Source organism: Microtus ochrogaster, chromosome 8, assembly GCF_000317375.1.
Source record: "Microtus ochrogaster isolate Prairie Vole_2 chromosome 8, MicOch1.0, whole genome shotgun sequence".
In the NCBI taxonomy this organism is placed as follows: domain Eukaryota; kingdom Metazoa; phylum Chordata; class Mammalia; order Rodentia; family Cricetidae; genus Microtus; species Microtus ochrogaster.
The window spans coordinates 70,546,043-70,559,635 of record NC_022015.1 but is presented as its reverse complement, the minus strand read 5'-3'; the positions used below and the strand labels follow the sequence as shown (position 1 = coordinate 70,559,635).

Below are 13,593 nucleotides of genomic sequence, written 5' to 3'. Positions count from 1 at the left end.
TCTGTGTGTGTGTGTGTGTGTGTGTGTGTGTGTGTGTGTGTGTGTGTGTGCGCGCGCGCGTGCGCGCCCTGGGTATTTATACCCAGGATAAGGCTAAGGTTAGCTTCACTGAAGAAATGGTGTTTTGACCAAAAAAAAGGTTTTATACCTTGAATTTAAGAAAATCAACTTTAGGTTCTCTCCATTTTCTTTTACCTGATAGTCCTTTTATTGTCACAGAACTCGAACAAATAAGTTGAGTCTGTTCTCTGTCTATATATTCCGAGTGTTCCACTTCCCCTCCAGTCTCTCCTCCATCCTCAGTCTAATGAGCTCAGTGGTTCTCCCTGCCTCCACCTTTGCTTTGTCTGTTTGTTTGCTCTTTGTTATTAACAGTTGGGAGCAGTGCACAGCACTGCTAGGCAACTCTCTTTGTGGATTTTAAAGACTGGACTTCTGGGTTTTTTATTGCTTGGGGTTTTGTTTTATTTTGCTCTCCTTCTCCCCCCATATCCTCCGCTCTTTATCCTTTTGAACCTTGTATGTATTGTATGTAGACATGTTTCCAAAAACATTCATCTTTCGATCTTTATTTCTTTAGAAATCTCAAAAGCTTTCAGAGCACTGACTCTCAGCATTGCTTGGAAGTTTCCCAAGCCGACTGATGCATAGATCTTTCTGTAACTCCACTGCCTTTTTGCTGACCTGTAAAACGATGTTTCTTAGAATTCTGTTATGGTTACATGCAGAGCACATCAAGGCACTAGTACACTCTGGTAGAGAGACTAGAAAGCCAATTTTAAGTATCTATTTGTTTGGATGGATCCGGGGCGGGAGGCAAGGAGAATATTGCAAGGAGGTTGTATTTGTTAAGCTTCTCCTAAATTCTCTGCACTCAAATACATGTATTTCTCTAGTTCACTTTAGAGTGCATTTCTTAAATTAGCAATTTAGTTTAATCTCTTTTGCCTTTTTCATTTTCATACTTTCATTTCATAATACACATTTTTATGTAACATAAAATATTTGGATTGTAAGAGCTTTTCAAGATCACTTTACGACATAAACTAATATATGCTAGATGATCAGCTTATTTGAAAGATGCAATGAGATACAGTGCTAGACTTGAAGGACTTCATGGAAGAAGCCAGATTTAAAATTCTCCTTAATGATGTTTTTCTTACCCTTTTAACATTCTACTTCTGAACTTTTACTTCATTTACAAACTCTAAATTTTATTCTACGTTCTACATCTTTTTGTAGGTTATTTTTCCTTGCTGTGAACCATCAACTCATGAAGTTACAGATTGGGGTGCTTTTGTGTTTAATGTGTGTTTATCTAATATATATATATAGGCATAATAGGTTCCAAAAAAAGCCTAAGTAAAGGTAGTCAGTTTATCCAAAATTATTATCTGTCATTTATACTAAATTTTGACACATTCTAGTAGGATTTTTTTTATAGAAACTTTTGTTTCATGAATAAAACTAAATCCTACAAATATAAGCATTTGTCATTGTATAGCTGACAAGCTGTAAGTGGTCCTCATAAGTGTAAAGAGTTCGGAAAAAATCATTTTTCTGTCAACATAATTAAAGTTTTGTGCTACATATATTAAAAGACCTCACAATGGTCCTCTTCTGATCTTTTAATATTCAGACTATTTGGGGGAAGCTATAATGATTCTCTGGTGTAAGGAACCTCTAGACAAAGTTATTTTATCTAAAACAAAGCATGGTAGTGTAATTATTCATTTGTAGGTACAATCTAATTATTATTGCCAATGGTCTTTCAAGTAATAATGGTTTTCCTTTAAAATATGTTTTATTTGGCTAGTTTCTTAGCCTTTTCTTTTATATAATTTCACCTTCCTCAGAATAGATACTGAAAAAATCTTGAGTTGTTTCTTTTTAAAAATTTCCTTGTCAGTCTTTCTTATATTTGCCCTAAGAAGACCGGAAGTCCTACCACAAGTTACCAGTGAATGAGAACTTTTGAGATGTGGCTGTGCTAAGTGCAAGGCTGATGACTTCCCCTGTTCTCTAAAACTAAAATCAAAACCTTTGGACAAATCTTCTTTTCTACTTCTGTTTCTTTTTTTAGATTTGATTAAAATATAACCATATCATCCCCCTCCATCTCTTCCCTCTAGTCCACCCCTACCCTCTGTCAATCCCACACTCTCTTTTAAGCTCAAGGCTTCTTTTTAAAACTTCTACTCATTACATATATGGGTAGTAAATATATAAGTTAAGCCTACTGGGCCCATTTAATATTGCTTATGTGTGTGTTTTATAGCTCAATATGAGATCGGATAATCATTTAGAGGCTCCTTCCTGGGGAAGACAAATTCTCTTCCTCTCAGCAGTCATGCCTCAGAGTCTGCAGTTCTTCATGTAGGGGTAGGGCCCCATGAGCATTCTCCCTCCATATTGACATGTCAACTGCTATTGTTTAAGCAGCCATATTGTTGAGATTTAGTGGGTAGCTTCCCTGTCATATCTATAAGATAGAATCTTGCAGTATTCTTTCTGGTATTAAAAACTGATGGAAGCTTTTTTTTTATTTTTTATTAAAAATTTCTGCCTCCTCTCCACCTCTGCCTCCCATTTCTCTCCCCCTCCCCCACTTCCCTCCCCCTCCCTCTTCAGCCCAAAGAGCAGTCAGGGTTCCCTGCCCTGTGGGAAGTCCAAGGTCCTCCCCCCTCCATCCAGGTCTAGGAAAGTGAGCATCCAAACAGCCTAGGCTCCCACAAAGCCAGTATATGCAGTAGGATCAAAACCCAGTGCCATTGTCCTTGGCTTCTCATCAGCCTTCATTGTCCGCCATGTTCAGAGAGTCCGGTTTTATCCCCTGCTTTTTTAGACCCAGTCCAGCTGGCCTTGGTGAGTTCCCAGTAGATCAGCCCCATTGTCTCAGTGGGTGGGTGCACCCCTCATGGTCCTGACTTCCTTGCTCATGTTCTCCCTCCTTCTGCTCCTCATTTGGACCTTGGAAGCTCAGTCCGGTGCTCCAATGTGGGTCTATGTCTCTATCTCCTTCCATCACCAGATGAAGGTTCTATGATGGAAGCTTTTAGGGTGAGAGAAACTGATGACAGCAATGAAGGAAAGATGATTGGCAGGATAGAAAGAATCTAGAAATAAATGGGCATTGTAGTAATCTATCCAAATGGAATGAGAACCAAAAATGAGTTACTGCCGCAGAAAAAATCAAGGGATAGGGTGGATATGAGACATTTGGTATCAAGGTATTGGTTCTGGGTTTATGATAATAAACATATAGGCAAAATGGTTATAGGATTTCCATCTCAAAAATACTAGAAATGTGGACCAGAGTGAAATGCTTGGAACTCTTGGTCAACTCAGTTGTTTTCTAGTTAGTCTTTTGTAACTTTGTACCTTAACATGATTACTGTCAGTAAAGCATGAATATAGACTTAAGAGTACTAGAACTTTTGATTTTCCCCAAAAAATCTAGGAAGCCAGCTACTGTGAGAAATCTTCCTTCCTCTCTTAAACATCAGCAATTACACCTTTTATTAACAAGCAGATGCACTGTGAGCTAGGCTTGGTTGCCAATTTGCAAGCTCTGTCTGAAATTCTGAATACTGCTTCCCCAAAATCACCTCAAAGTGCATCCCAGGTCTGAAGGTAATAGTCTCTTTTAGAAGCATGTCTGTGCATTTCCTTACTAGCAGGAAAGGCTTTCTGTAAAAGCTAATATTTTCCTTTTGTTGAGATTTGAAAGTTATAAGCCTTTCTCTGCTTCTTCCCAGCCAGGTCTCTAGACAAACTTTATAACTTTGCTGATTGCTCTGGACTCCACCTGATATTTGCTCTAAATGCACTGCGTCGTAATCCCAATAACTCCTGGAACAGTTCTAGTGCCCTGAGCCTGTTGAAGTACAGTGCCAGCAAAAAGTACAACATTTCTTGGGAACTGGGTAATGGTAAGTAAGGACGTCATTTCCTATGAATTGATAAAATAAAGAAGAAAATAAGTTGACTTAAAATATAATCTTAGTCAATGGCTCCCTTTAGGGGTTTGGCCTAGAAAACAGTTGGACTACTTGGACCCTGAGTTGACTGTTGTCTTAGAGTTTCTCTTACTGTGATAAAACACCATGACCAAAGCAACTTGGGGAAGAAGGGATTTATTTGATTTACATATCCCAAGTCACAGTCAACATAGTTAGGCCAAAATAGGAACTCAAACAGGGCAGGAACCTGGAGGTAAGAGTTGATAGAGAGGCCATGGAAGGGTGCTGCTTACTTGCTTGCTCCTCATGGTTCACTCAGTCTGACTTCTTATAGATCCCAGGACCACCATCCCAGCGGTAGCCCCACCCACCATGGGCTTGACCCTCCCCCATCAATGACTATTAATAATTGCCCTACAGGCCTGACTATAGCATGATCTTTTGAAGGAATTTTCTCAATTTTCTCCTCTCAAATTACTCTTGCTTGTGTCGAGTTGACAAAAAACTAACCAGCATAATTGTCAATATGGCCTAAGACCAAAATAGTTAAGGACAGTAGATTTAATTAACTCATACCACATAGTTCTTTCTAGATACCTCCTTCCATATATTGTATGTTGTGGCCCCCCCATACACACAGAAAAGAAAAAGAGAAAGAAGGAAGGAAGGAAGGAAGGAAGGAAGGAAGGAAGGAAGGAAGGAAGGAAGGAATAGTATGTTGATCAGTCACTAACAACTTGATGTTAAGCCAGATACAATCTGAGCTGTATTATGCAGTGCATAGTCTAGAGACTATGGCCCTGAAAGATGATCCTTATAAAATAGCTTGCTGGTTCTTTGCCAGACAAATTCTTGGAGCACCACATGCATTGCACAGGTGCACTTTCTCATATTTATTGCACACTAGAACTTGAAGTTTTCTTAACAAGAAGGCAAGGGAGAAGAAAAATAGGAAGAAATTCCATATTTTTAATAGCATTCATAAATGGAATCCAACTTTCATCTTCTCTCTTCTGTTCTCTCTTCCATTCCTGGAATAGAGAAAATTTAAAAAGAATTGTGGCATAAAGTAATAAAGACTTTACTAAAGCAGAAGATAAAGGTTTGCCTTAGGTCTGGCTCTGTTTGTTTGTTTGTTTTTAATATATTTTGTTGCATAACTAAAATTTTTTATTTTTTTTAGCTAGCTACAGATAAACTAGAAAATCAAACCTTACTTATGAGTGATTGATGGGAATACTTTTTCAGAGTTTTTGAGCTCTTGGAGCATGAGTTTGTTCAACTAAAATAAATCTTCATCTGGTGTAACTGGAGCAGTTGGGTAGTAAGATCTAGTGAGAAGAGAGCAATATGCATCTTTCTATATAGTTATCTATTAAGAATTGCCCCCTGATTTATTCTTGCCTTCAAACTGCCCTACACAGTTCAAAGGAGGAATGAAGTACAATCAAAGAGTGCTATTACTTGGCCACAAAACACATGATTCTCACCATCATTCTTTTAAATGCCTCTTTAGGGCCTAACAAAAGTAAATAATTTGGAGGGAGGTAGAAAGGCAATGACATGGATGTGAAAACAGTGAAGTAGATGGGGCTGTAGAAGCACAGACCAAATTCATGAATTTAAAAATGTCAGCAAAGCAGAATGAAAGCTTGAGTTGGCTTGTGTGTTTGGTGGGTCAGTTTTGACTCTCTACCCTGGACAGTTTTAGCATAGCCCTTTCTTTTTTCTTCCTTTTATGTGTCTTCTTTTCAACTTTCAGCCATATCAAGGACATTCTCACTTACAAAAACAACTTTCCAAACAGGGCATGATAATTTTCAGATTTCAGGTAAATATGAGAGAGAACAAACTGTGCTACTGCACATCAGTTAAGATCTCTTTTTGTTATTCTTTGAAATTTCATATACTCCTTTAAAAATATTTTAAGTCTTCAATAGTTTCATTTCCACTCCTAACCTACCCATGTCAGTTTATCCTTTAGGGTTTCCAGATTAATTTGTTTTGCAGTGACTGGGTACTTCTTGTATCAGAATCTGATCTTACACGATACCAATACATTCTGTTCCTAGTTTTCTGCATTGTATATGTGTCCTTTTCCTTTCAAAATTGTTTGCATGTTCACCATTCTTGTCTAGACTTGTTTCTCCAGTTTTCTGTCAATTTTCTTTTCTATGATTTTATCTTTGGATAGAATGAATGACAGGGATCTCAGCCAATCCTCGTCCCCCATCCTTCCATCTGCCCTTTCCTCCTAACTATTACATCATCTCCTGAGCAAACCCAGTGTGTGAAAAACCAAGTAAGGCATTTGCTTAACCCAAGTGAAAGCCAGGAAATGTTCAGCAAAAGATAAATACATCTAGCTGGGTGATGGTGGCTCATGTCTTTAATCCCAGCACTCGGGAGGCAGAGGCAGGTGGATCTCTGTGAGTTCGAGACCAGCCTGGTCTACAGAGCTAGTTCCAGGACAGGCTCCAAAGCCGCAGAGAAACCCTGTCTCGAAAAACAAAAAAAAAAAACAAAAACAAAAAAAAGATAAATACATCTAGATGAATAGTATGATAATAATAACTTCTAGATGGCTGGATTTGAGGTGCCTAAATCTACTTTTCGATTTATTCTTCAAAGTTGAAGAATAATAAGGACTACAGTCACCAAAGCAAGCCATCCCTAACATCAAGAGGCAGCAATTAAGAATGTTTAGGATTCAAAGGTCTAAGAAGCAAGGTTTTCTGACACAAAGTTTTTAGCAATTTTATTGTGTTTATGAAGTGTTTGTGATATTAAATAGCCACAAATTGTAAACTTTGTAATTGATTAATACCGACTGAGTGGTAATTTTAATATATTATATTTGTATTAGTCATCAGTAAACTAAGAGTAAAGAATAGTAGAGAATTCCAAAGCTGAGATGCAACTTGGGAAATTTAGAAGAATTTCAGTTCAGCTCTGCTCTAGCAAAGTAGTATTCTCTTTTAGAAAACCATATTTAACAATAAAATTTACTATAAAATAATACACTACTTTTAGTTGAATGACCACAATTCTACATATTGAGTTGCAAATTCATTATATAAATGCTTATTTCCATAAACTAAAAAAATCTTTTACAGTTAATTATTAAATAAGTGTCAAATCCTTATACCCACACCAGGTTCCTATATGGTCATTTGTGCACTTATGATTTTAGCTACAGAATTTGGTTCCTTAAAGTCTATTGAGTCATTTGACAAAAGAAAAACTTTGGCTTTAGGAAACAGAGCTTTTAAAGATGATTATTATTGTCATACTAGCTACCCAGCTTTATTCATTCTTTCCTAGACATTTATTTGACTTTCATTCAGGAGTGTAATGATAAATAGATAATTGTAACAAATAAATAAATAATATTTATACACTTTTACAATGTATATCTGTATATGTGATAGCTTTGTAAAACCCAAACATGAGAGGAACCACAATTTTGAAGCATATTACCAGATATTTATGAGTATAAATCATAGCTTGAAAAAGTGTTTCAGAGTATAAAGTTTTGATGTTCAGGCAAGACTAGTTACGGGAAAATAGGAGGAGGAAGAGGCAAAGTGAAAACGCTAGTTTCTGTGTGCTTGCTTTTCCTCTTTTCTACTTCCAGTCTGCATCTCAATGCCACCTTCTCCTTGTTCTTCCTGCCATGTACATTCCCACACACGTAAACACGATACCTATTCATTCTTATGCTATATATGCATATATATGCGCATTATATGTGTGTATATATGTATGTATTGAGCACATAGTATGCAAAATACTGTGCTAAGTATAAGGCAGAAATGAAAGGATGTCCCTGAACCTCATGTTGGTTAATCTTGATTGAGGAAGAGTGCCTAGATGCCTCCAATAATGTCTGCATTTCTAGAAGTGGAAACTAAGTGGAGGAAGGCCTGCCTGAATGTCCCCACTAACCCACTCAACCTATAGAGTGGGGATTGATAATGGAATAAAAGAAGAGAAGGGTGTATACTAGTGAAAGCATTCTCTCTCTCTCTCTCTCTCTTTTTCTCTCTCTCTCTCTTTCTCTCTCTCTCTCTGTCAGCCAATCCTCGTCCCCCATCCTTCCATCTGCCCATTCCTCCTATCACATCTAACTAGCACTAGGTGAAAAACTTTGCCACACACTCCTGCCATGTTATTCTGCCTCACTTGAGGCCCAAAATAAGGCAGTTGGTCAGTTCTGTACTGAATCCCTTAGTCAAAATCAGCTCCTCTTCCCTTAAAATTGTGATAGAAATTCCAATATACAAACACACACTTGCACACATGCATGCATGCACACACATACGTACACAAAATTGGCACCAAGAAGTAGGATTGTCAATAAAAACTCTTAGCTGAAAAATATGTCTCAGGAACCTGTTTTGTAACTGGCTTGGGAGAGGATTGGAAATGTACACTGGAGAAGCCTTAGAATGATATAACTAGAGCCTGATAGGTGATTATGGTGACAGCGCTGATGGCCAGAAAGCCCATAGAACTATGACTGTGTCAGGACTATGCTTGTGACATCTCACATGGAAATAAGAAATCCATCAAGAATTGTATTGGAGGGTCTCATTGTCTGTGACCCCTATAACCTGCAGTCCCAGGCCCATGACACCTATGATAGACCCCAAGTGAAGGCCCAGTCATGCCTAGGCCTGCCACCATCTGCAAAGTCTGATTCCAAGAGACCTGCAGCCTATGGTCTAGCTAGGCCCTGTCACTGCAGGTGGAGCAGCTGCTGCACCACAAGTGTTCGCTGTACCCAGACATCCTCATGTTCTGTAGTAAAATGTGCTGGGTTTGGATGGTGTTATCCAGTGCACCGCCAGGGGCAGGTTTTCACCCCAGGAGATGAATGCTAACCTGCTGCTCTATAGCCATCCAAACTGCTGAAGGTGCTGATCCCTGGGCTCGAGATGGGAGCATCCTGCTGGAAGTGGTGAAGCACTCCTCTAGTGAGCCTGGTCTAGCATGAGATAGATGAGCATGCCATCAAAGACTCTAAAGTGACCATGAGTAGTCATGGTCATTGACTACTTCAGCTTCAGCTAACCTTTCATGATAGTAATGGCTCTGAGTTCATGAAACAGAACCAGGATGCCTTCAGCCTCATCATTATCAACTTCTCAGACCCAATGGGTTTTGCTGAGAGTCCCTGCAAGGTGTCCAATTACCAGCTCATGGAAACAGCACTCAGGGAAGATGGCATCATTTACTGCCAGGGCAAGTGCCAGTGACTGCACCTGGACCTCGTCAAAGAAAATAGGCACTTCTGCAAATCCTTGATCCCTGTGGTGAACTATACCCACTTCACCATCCCCACCCACCCCAGAGGCCAGATTGACTTCATAATGTGTAGCAAAATCCTATCACCAACACAGGCCCAGGTGGAGCAGGTGCAGGTAAAACTATAATTCTGACCACACAACCTTATGCAAGGCTCTGAACGACATAAGCTGCCCACACCACCCGAGACCTCAATCAGACTGGACAGAGGAACTTCCGAGGTGTCTGGGGCCCCACAAGCCTTGGACCAGATTCCCAGGTGGCTCTCACCTACCAATCAAGTGTTACAGGCCCCAGAATGCTGCCTGGCCTGCTAGGTGAACTCTCTGTGTGTGTCTCTGTCTATTTCCTACAGTGCTGTCTATGGCCTCTGTTGCCCAGCAAAAAAAAACATGTGTTTTTATAACAAGCACAAAGAGAGAAGTGTATTGGAGGCCATTCATGTTACATTGTGACTAAGAAATTATCTATTTTTGTCCATTCCCTGACACTTTGTAGGAGGCTTAGATTAAAGGTGATGGACTAATTAATCTGTCAAAAGAAATTTTATTGCATCCAGTCCTGAATTCAGTCTATAGGAAGAGTTTTGATGATTGCCTTTGTCTGTGTTTATCGTAAACTTTGGGCGAAAAAAATGAATAGAAAGATTTGAAGATTTTGAATAACTTCCAGCTTGGGCAAAAGACACATGCTCAAATTTGGGACTAAGGAGAGTGTGGCGGTTGAAGACATTGCTTTTATTTTTAAAATGATAACATATGCTTTGCACCAGAACAAGAAAGAAAGATGCCTTGAGAGTGTCTTGGAAGATGGCCAGACCCCACCCATTGCAGAACCAGGGGTATAAAGGAGTAAATTTATTTGAAATATTTTGCTTGAGGAAGAGAGTTTGGGCAGTGTTATTCTCCAGAGCCTCCTGGAGAAGTGTTGCCACACATCCAACAACCCATGTGCTCTTCTGCTGAAGCCAGGGTCCAGAAAGGCCAAGTAGTTGCTTGGGCTGTAGCACACCTTGGTGTTGTCCATCTGTTGCTTGGTTTTTAGGCAAACAGAACATGAGAGACACGGGGTCATGATTGCTTCTACTCAGATTTCAAATGAAAGCCTGGAAAGCAGGCGAATGTGCAGCGGGGATAGAAACCTTCCTTACAGGGGTAAACAGAATAACAATGCAGGAGGCTAGGAGAGTGAAGCTGGATGTGTGCTGGAGACCACAGGAAGTTGGAGACTCTTGGAACATGGAACACTTGCCAAGGAAATACACAGTCAAGGGAAGAAGCTGTTCAGGAGAGAGACGGGTGGTCTGAAATTCACAAGATAGCAGGTTTGCAATTGCCTAAGCCCTTTGAAGCTCACAGCACATGACCATGTGCCCCAGATGCTGGACCTGCATTCACAGTTTAAAGTTTGCCCTGCTGGATTTCAGGTTTACTTTGGTTCCATCCCTCCATATACTCTCATTCTTCCCCTTGGAATTGGCAGTACTTACTCTGTGCCACTGTATACTGAAAATGTTTCCTTTTTTATTTTATAGAGGATCACAGTTAAGTGTTTTCAGAGGAGGGGAGAAGAGGAGGGTTGAGGAGAACTTGAGGGAATGGAATAGTCGAGATGGAGGAAGGACAGAGATGAGAGCAAGGAAAGAGATATCTCTATTGAGGCAGCCATTATAGGGTTAGCAAAAACCTGTCTCTAGAGAAATTCCCAAGAATCCACAAGGATGACCCCAGCTAAGACCCTAAGCAATAGAGGACAGGGGGCCCAATTTTGACTTGCTCTGTAGTCAGACTGATGAATATCTTAAATATCACCAGCAAATGATGGAAACAGAGGCAGAAACCTACATCGGAGCACTGGACTGAGCTCCCAAAGTCCAGTGGAAAAGAGGGAGGAGTGAGAATATGAGCAAAGAGGTCAAGACCATGATGGGGACACTGACTGAAACAGCCCACCTGAGCTAATGGGAGCTCACCAACCCCAGCCGGACTGGGAAGGAACAAGCATAGGACCAAACTAGTCCCTCTAAATGTGGTTGACAGTTACATGGCTGGGGCAGACTAAGGGGCCACTTGCAGTGGCACCAAGATTTATCCCTACTGCATGTACTGGCTTTTTGGGATCCTATTCTCTTTGGATGTATACTTTACTCAGCCTAGATATAGTAGGGAGGGCCTTGGACCTTCCACAAAGCAATGTGCCTTACCCTCTCTGAGGATGGGATGGGGTGGGGTTGGAGGTTATGTGGAGGGAATAGGAGGAGGAAGGGAGTGGGAACTTGTATTGGTATTTTTAAAAAATCAAATAATAATAAAAAGGAAGAAACCTTTGGATTTAAACTCTTGAGCTATGTTGGAACTATTGAGAGCTTGGTAAAGGATTCATGTATTTTAAGAGGGAATATACAGAATAAAGAACATGTAGCCTTCAAGAATTTATTACCTAAAACCAAAGATAGGATAAATTTAAAGTTATTACTAATTACTACTATAATAAGAGGGCTTTTTTAATTTGAAAAAGCTAAATTACAAATTATGAAAGTTGTTAAGCCAACATAAAATGTTAATTAAAATATATATTAATGCACAGAATTATGGATAAATTAATAGATATTTTAAAATATTTTAAAGAACTTAAGTAGCTTGTAGACTGATAGTGACTGTATTTACAGATATGTGACTTCAATGACATGTCAATGATTTCTCTAATTGAGGTTCACAAGCAACTGAAGGCAATACAGCTTTTTTGCTTATAATATTGAATATGTACCAGTGGGTGACAATTTACAAGACATGAGACCAAATTCTGAATCTTATTAAAAAGACTTTAAGCCATGAGTCTGATTACATGGCATCCTAGAAAAAGCAAAACTGTATATAGAAAGTAAGTGGAGAAAGCATTTCCAGGAGTTCCGAAGAAATAAAAAGGGAATGTGCTTGTGGAGCAGGCAGAATGTTTAAGGTAATAAATTAACTCAATATGTTACTATAGCTATGGATGCAATATCTCTTGAGCCTTCCAAAGTCCACACTACTATATAATACAAAGAGTATGCCATAATTCAGATTATAGACTTCGGTAATGTATCAATATTGGTTTATCAGCTATAACAATATACCAAGCCAAGGCAAGACATCTATAATATGAAAAATTGAGTATGTGTTTGTGTGTGTACATGCCTGTGTGTGGTGTATACGTGCCTAAAGTAGGGGAACACTAACTATGCGGGTCTCTCTGTACCATTAAAATTATTCCAAAATACAAAACTGAAATACACTAAGAAAAATAGATTATGAACCATGATGAAAATGCACACTTTAGAAAAATGAGTGTAATTTTCTGTGTTGGTTTCACTTTGTATTAAACAAAATACTAGAAGCAGTTGATAGAATATTGTTAAACAGAATTAACATGGACACATCTTGAAAGAAGACACACAGATGGCCAATAACCACATGAAAGCATATTTAACATCATTAGCCACCGTAGAAAAGTAAGTCAGTATTTCACCAGTAAGCATGTTAGCCATAGGTTTTTCTCATACAATCTCTATTAGGCTAAGGAAGTTTTCCTTCTAATAAGAGTTTGGTGGGAGGATTTATTATTTGCCAAATGCATTTTTTGTGTTTCTCATATTGATGATTCAACTCTGGTTGTTTAATCCATCAAAACAATAGTTTATATTCCTTGGATTGATATTAAATCAACTTTGCATTCCTTGTATTAGTCCCACTGGATCATAAAGTTTGATATTTTTGTGCATGCTGTTGAAATTGATTTGTATGTATTTTGTGGAGATTTTTTGTGTCTATGTTTATGAGGAGTATTCATCTGTAGTTTTCTCTTAATGGCTATGTATACCGTTGGTAATAGAAAGAAATTGTGAAGCATGCTCCCTTCGTCCATTTTCTGGAAGACTTGTGAAGAACTGATATTTTTTCCAATGCTTAATTAATCTATCTGAGTCTAGGCTTCTGAAAGAAAAGGGATTTTTTAGTTCAATGTGTCTTTTCTTTTTCATATGTTTTTTAGTGTTGCAACTTTCTTTGAGTCTGGTGCATTGTTTATTTTATGAAACAGAGTCTTTCTTTGACTTAGGCTAGCCTCAGGCTTGGTATGTATCTCGTGCTGGCCTTTGACTCCTAATTCTCCTGCCGCTCAACCTTCTAAATGTTAGGATTACATGTATGAGCCACTAGACTAAGCTAAGTCAGTTTTAATAATGTGTTTTTTCTGTCTCTGTCTCCTTTCATCGCCTGATGAAGGTTAATATTCAGGAGGATGCCTATATGTTTGTCTTTGGATTCACCTTCTTATTTAGCTT

At 38.9% G+C, this 13,593-nt stretch overlaps 1 protein-coding gene and 1 pseudogene across 3 annotated transcripts in view; both read left to right on the top strand.

Moving 5' to 3' along the window:
• The window catches only part of Hpse2 (heparanase 2 (inactive)), a 627,972-nt gene that overhangs the window by 387,887 nt on the left and 226,492 nt on the right, over positions 1 to 13,593 (top strand). Inside the window, exon 4 of one of the 3 annotated variants that reach the window (XM_005352315.3) lies at positions 3,759 to 3,932. The exons of the other annotated variants lie outside the window; for them this stretch is intronic. Within the exon in view, the coding sequence (XP_005352372.1) occupies positions 3,759 to 3,932 (174 nt within the window). The remainder of the gene's footprint in view (positions 1 to 3,758; positions 3,933 to 13,593) is intronic. 3 annotated transcript variants of the gene reach the window in all.
• LOC113456512 lies at positions 8,668 to 9,400 on the top strand (annotated as a pseudogene).